Source organism: Perissodus microlepis, chromosome 9, assembly GCF_051167445.1.
Source record: "Perissodus microlepis isolate ML-2025 ecotype Zambia chromosome 9, ASM5116744v1, whole genome shotgun sequence".
In the NCBI taxonomy this organism is placed as follows: Eukaryota; Metazoa; Chordata; class Actinopteri; order Cichliformes; family Cichlidae; genus Perissodus; species Perissodus microlepis.
This window is the reverse complement of record NC_140469.1, coordinates 27,523,488-27,529,945: the sequence shown is the minus strand read 5'-3', so window position 1 is coordinate 27,529,945 and position 6,458 is coordinate 27,523,488. Positions and strand designations below refer to the sequence as shown.

Sequence of the window (6,458 nt, the reverse complement as noted above, 5' to 3'; positions counted from 1 at the left end):
TGTGTTTGCGCTGTTGGTGCTAAAAACATTTATCGGTCTGTAATGTATGATTGTTATATTTTATTAGCTTTTAAGTGCTGATTGGCTTGTGTCTGTATCTATGTAATGCATGGAAACAGTGTTTGTAGGCCTGCGCCACAGGTTCCATTAAAATGCATTTAGACATGCAAACTGTTAATTCACTAAAGTGAGATTTTTACTGGACCTGAGCAATCTCAGCAAAGGCCATTTTTGAGTGAATTGTGTCTACGTGAAGTTTAAAAATTTAAAAATAACAGGGTGGCTGGGGAATGTCATTATAGTGAACACTGACCAGCTACCTTTAAAGTAAAAACATTTACACCAGCCCGGTACAGAAAGGGTGAAAAGTGGGGCATAAAAAATCTCCAGAATGTAGAAAATGAATTTTAAAATCTGCCTGATTTAACATGACTCTCCAGTGCGCCGGTGCTGTCGAACACTGTAATCCAAACTTACTTAATTTAATTAAGTTTGTCCAAATATGGCCAGTTCTTGCTCCAAAAAACACCATTGCTATAGTCAGCCCTGGAACAGAGCGGGCTGTTATCAGGAGAGCTCATAGTGAGAAAGTGGGCCACCTGCATACTGCACGATGCTGCCAAACAGAGGTTTTCTGTCACACATGGACTATCTCTTATTGTGAGCTAGTTACCTGGACTTGTTTCAGACACTGTCCACTCCTGATTCTCCCACACTGTTTCAAGTAATTGTGGGATAAAACTACAGCTGCACAACTACATGAGCCACTAAAGGTGGTCTAAACACACAAAGAAAGGTGCTGCCAGTGTGAGGCAGACGTGTGTTTTGCACATACACACAGTTAGATTGAAATTAAAAAGGATGCAATCTCACCATAAATTTAATATTTATTTTTCCCGTCACAATCCTCACAATAAAAGCTTTTAATAAATAAATATCTCATGACACTTTCTCAGAATAATTAAACAAATGAATTTCTGGATTTGGCCAGAATGCATTTGTTTGATCTCCAAATAGATCATAAAAACTAACAAATACTAAATGCAAAATTCACAACTTCACTTTTAAGTTATGACAATATTTTAAGTAAATAAATATCTCTATTTTTCATAAATATATGCCTGCATGTAATAAAAACATAAAACTCCAAATGTTGTGCACATTAACACATCAATGCTGATAAATACACTTTACAATGAATATTTGCCTTTACTGTATCAGCACAGATCAATTAGACTTAACAAATAAATATCTTTGCTTTAAATTAATTGAAAGACACTTAATATTCATCCGAATAATTTAACATCAGTTAGTTCCCCCAACATCTTGGGGGAGGTTACAGCTTTCTTCATCAGATGGCGTCCTACTCATTCCTGCTTACTGAAAAGGTCGCACCAGTCGACATCTCAGAGGTCGCTGAGGAGGAAGGCAGAGCGGTGGAAGATGAAGAAGGAGAGGCGGTGGATGTTATGATGGAGAGAAGGGAGACTGGAGATGTAGGTACCACAGATGGTGAAGTGGACCTGGTTTTAGCTTTCCTGATGAAAAAAAAAAAACAAAAAAGGAAAAATATATGAGACGACAGGTTTGTAACTGAAGAACTGATTACAAGAATGAGTCCAAATGAGCATGTCAGTAAATAAATGATGATATAAAACTTACTCGAATGCAACAATCTTGGCACGAACCCAGGAAGCTTTCAAATAAGCGCAGAAAAGACCGGACTGTGTCTGAAAGCTGCAGGAATTAAAAATAAGGTTAAAATTAAAAAACGTCTTGCCATTAAATCCATTTCATCTAATATCAACAGGTCATTAAGTTAATTTTCAATATAATAGAGTCACTTTCATTTACATTTGTACACAGCTTATGAAATTAAAATGTTATGCAAATAAAGTCAGTATTAGATGGTTAGAAGCATATTCAGAAAGTTCTTAATTACTGAAAATTAACAGTGATTTGTCCATTTTTGTGGAGTCTATTCGTTGCTTTAAATTGTCAGAATATGACTTACATGACTGCCTGGACACATGGAGGGTTTGCTCTCTGGACCAGGTATCCCATGATCGGTTCCTTAATCTCCGTTGTGGTGACTTTTGTGCAGCAGGTAGCTAGTTTCTCAGCTAAAGGCAAACACAGAGCGGCGTGAGATTTAAATGAAGCTGTCTGAAACTGAAGAAAAGCAATGTGGAAAACTTCCACAGAGTTTGAACTTACCTGATGAGCCACACTCGACCACAGCCAACAGGACAACAGCGACCAGCGCTAACAGACTTCCAGAGTTTGCCATTTTATAAAAAATCTAATATAGTATCTGTTATTATCTGTTGTTCTCTTCTCTTCTCCAGAGTGCTCGATGAACTGACTGATGTGTGGGGATACCGGCTATTTATGCAGTGAGGTCTAGAAAAGCAGAAGTCACTCAGTCAACTTCCTGTTTTATTTTTCCCTCCTCTTTCTCCATGCTAATGAATTTAGGGAAATTCCACCAGCGTGCCTTAAGGAGTCACTTTTATCAACCAATTTCCTGCTGATAATTTGGTAATGGTTCCTCTTGTGAGACTGTGGGAGTGCTAGGATTCCTGCAGTCGGAGGTCATTCTCCTAGCTTGGTTTATTATATCAGCAACTTCATTAAGGAATTAATAAAGAACAAAGGTTAAAAGTGAGTTATTTTACTTAATGCAAGCTGATCACAGCCTAAATGTAATGACTAAAAGTACATTTTTTAGTCATTACTAATTTTTCAATTTTTCTCCTTTAAAGTAAATTCTGAATGTTTTCTAAAGTCAGTTTAGTTACAAAAGATTTCTTTAGCAATCACTTCTGGGCAGGACATATGAAAGCACAGAGTCATAATGACCGTCCTAGTGACACACCTACACATGTCACATCATTAATGTCTGTGCTCCCACTCATATGTGCAGCGTTTGAGCTATATAAGGAAATAATGTACACATGATAAATAAAATATGTGTCTACAGAGAATAGTCTGTTTTTATTTGAAGGAGACATAGATAGAGACAAGACAAAGTCATAGAGTTCAAACAGGTCGGATAGAAAAGGGAACAAAGAACATGAGTGATGCTCAGAAGTGACATTTAATAAACGGATCTTACTAGTTAAGCTGCTGATGTAAAGAAACCAAGTTTTATTTACAGAGGTGTAAAAAAAACAAAGTTAAAAAATGAACACATAAGTGTTATGGTGGACAGGCCCGAGTGAGAGGGTGGACCCAAACTGCAGACTCAGATGGAGGCAGTTAATGTGGCTTGGACGTGAAAACTTTACTTCACAAAACTCAATACTTAGGTGAGCAGAGTCACTGAAACAGAAGGAAAGAGGAGTCAGATGGCTCACTGGTGCGAGGTCCAATATATGAGTGAAAGTATCCTTTTGCCCTACTTGGAAAAAGAATGGCATGGGTGGAGAAGCTGATGGCAAGGTCCAGGTGAGTGCTGGTTAGTCCTGAGAGTCGAGTGGATGGAGGCAGGCAAAAGAAACAGTGAACCACGATAGCATCTGGTTATCTATAAGTTAATGCCAATCTACACGTGGCATTACATGTGGTACCTGGACGTGCCACATGTGGTCCAGGCTGATGCCCTTGTCCGTCTGTGCGTTGGTGGTTCTCTGTGTGCAGGACTAGGCGCTCAGTTACGTGCTGGCTCACTCCCGGCGGCTGCTTGGCGGGGACTGGCACTCATGGCTCAGTCAGGCCCCTTCTGAGAGGTGGAGAGGCCCTCAGGTCTCCAAGCCTAGGGCTCGGTCCGCTCTGGTGCAGCTGGCTGCCGGCAGAGCCTGTGGGCATGTCACTGCATGTCCCCTGTAGCTTCTGCAACATGGCTGCTTGGACCCCTTGTCTGGGCAGCTCTTTCCAGGAGGGTGGTATGACTGCCCTTCCGGTGATCCTCTGGTGGATGTCTTGAGCCTGGATCTCCTGCATGCCTGCTTCATGTACTGGGGGATGGGCTATGGCTCCCCACACCCACTATCAGATTGTTACATGGAAAAACCTTTTGAATACAAGTGCTCTCACGCACACAGGTGTGCACACAGATGTTCACGGACACATACTATCTTCCTTGGCTACTGCCTTAAAGCAAACCGTGCATTGGTGTTGTGTGCTGCTCAATAACCTCAGTATTTATGATTTACTGTTACTTATACTTATCTAGGTTGTTTCTGTGGTTTCCTTAATGTGTTTTCTTTATGCTTGTTTTCTTCTTTTTCTTCCCAGCAGGTGATCTAGCAGATTTTGTCTTGTCTCTGCGCGCCTCTTCCCCTCAGTTTTTTGTTTATCTCTCCTTTCCTTAAACTTCTGTTGTTTATGTCTCTCTCTTTCCTATCCCTCAGTCATGTCTGTTCTGTTTGTAATAAATTAAAAATTAAAAATAAATAAATAAATAAATAAATATCAAGTTGACCAGTATGGCAAAGCCATAATAACCCACTTGAAAAAATAAATTTGTTGGGCATTTTTCTTGGCCTTCAGACAATAAATCTAATTGCTACAGTGCCGAACGTGACAGGGAAAAAAAAGAAAAAGAAATAAATATGTTAATAACGTCTGATACAGTATCTCGGCTTCAAATAAACTGCAACATCTGCATGCGTGTCCGTTTTATGCTTTGGAGAGGTAAAGCATGAAAAGGACACGGTGTCACGACGTGTCTGTTACACACTTTTCTGTGCTATCAGGATGGAGCAGCAACATTCAGTACGCTACATGTTACAGAACTACTGGTCACAATACAGAATTTACTGAAATTAAAACTGTATTTTTACACATAATCAGCCAAGAATTTGAAGTTAGGTGGGAAATGAGTGGGAAATCACTGATACAGTATATACAGAGATTTTTGTCCATAGTGACATGAGGTAATCACACAGATACTGTTGCGTGGTCAGCAGCATTCACAAGTGGGCGCTCGGGCCTAATGCATGCAGAGACAATACCCCAGCCCCATTACACCAGCAGCAGCAGCAGCCTGAACCAATCTTCTGATTTTGGTGAGTCTGTGTGAAGGTTTCCTGATCTAAGCTGACAGGAGTGGCAAGCGGTGTGGTCTTCTGCTGCTGCAGCCCATCTGCTTCAAGAACTGATGTGTCATGAGATGCTCTTCTGCATACTTTTATTGAGTGGTTATGTGAGTAACTGTTGCTGCCAGTTTCTGAAATACTCAGAAACGCCTAGAACCATGCAATGTTCAAAGTCACTTTAATCACCTTTTGCCTGAAGCTCAGTTTGAACTTCAGGGGGTCGTCTTTACTATGTTTAAGTGCATTGAGCTGAACAAGAGCACCTAATAAAGTTTCATGGTTAAGAACGTTTTCTCAGGGTAACACACTAGTGACTAATTTTAAATGATGTCGTTTTTCTCTTGTTTGTTAGTAAGAATATTACAATTATGACTACTTCCAGTCACAGTTTCCTAAAACATTCTCAAAAAGGGATACAGGACAGTGAGACGCTGACAATTCTGAGAACAATTTTCATCATCATTTTGTTGGATGCTTTCTATGCTCAGTCATAGTATGAATAGGCAGTTGTGACTGAAAAGTAGCGGCAAGAGAAGCTTTACTCATTCATATAACACTGAATCAGTGATGCGATGATGCTATTTCAAAATAATGCCATGACTACAATTCACATGACCTCTTGCTCCTTATGTTCATCACATGAAACATCCTCTTCAGAGGCAAACACGAAAATATTTTTTAAGAAATACAGCAAAACAAAAATTGCACACACACACTCACATACGTTTGGAAATAAGGAAAATAAAGAGAGAGAGAGTTACTACCTTTAACAGCAATGCAGCCTAAAGGCTACATTGCTAGCTTCCTTCTTACAGACTATTAGCGGTGGAATGACAGACCAATGAATATCTAAAAACAGATGTTATCTAAAGTGTACAGTGTTAGAAAAAGACTGAAAACAAGCTCAGACTTTACTGCAGTCAAAGGAATATGAATATACAGTTCTCTGCAGTTCCCAGAAGGTGCTCTTTGCTGCAGCTATTTTAAACAAGATTAGACTACAGTATTTAAGACTTGTTTACACTTGCACAGCTGTATAATTTTCATGGTAAACAAAAAAAATTGTAAACAAAACTGCAGAAACATGCGCGCCCTCCAAACTATGACATAAAGGAACAACTGAAATAAGGCAGAATGAGGAAATGCTGGTCATTCTGACAAAATGGAAAGAGCAAAGAAGATGGGGGAGACAGGATGTGACTAACATCACGGTAGAAAGCAGAACTACGGACACTTAGACTTTCAGTTTAAAGTGTTCTCGTAAGCCCTTAAAACCAAAAGCATCCTTGGCCGCAACCGTTTGTCTAGAAAACAAAACTGCTGACAAAAGGAGTTTTTTTTTTTTTTAACCACAGTGTGGAGGGGTTTGGTTAGTGGATCAGCTGCAAGGGGAGGAGTGGAGCAGCAGGTTCAGGG

The 6,458-nt window shown here is 39.8% G+C and overlaps 1 protein-coding gene across 1 annotated transcript; it reads right to left on the bottom strand.

Annotated features, from left to right (window-relative positions):
• Positions 1-875: 875 nt before the first annotated feature.
• LOC146380652 (uncharacterized) lies at positions 876-2,350 on the bottom strand. The gene is made up of 4 exons (XM_084940193.1): positions 2,218-2,350; positions 2,015-2,123; positions 1,663-1,737; positions 876-1,538 (listed from the first exon to the last, which is right to left on the bottom strand). Exons 1-4 carry the CDS (start codon positions 2,288-2,290, stop codon positions 1,364-1,366), a joined length of 432 nt encoding a protein of 143 aa, XP_084796319.1. The 5' UTR covers positions 2,291-2,350; the 3' UTR covers positions 876-1,363.
• Positions 2,351-6,458: the final 4,108 nt, after the last annotated feature.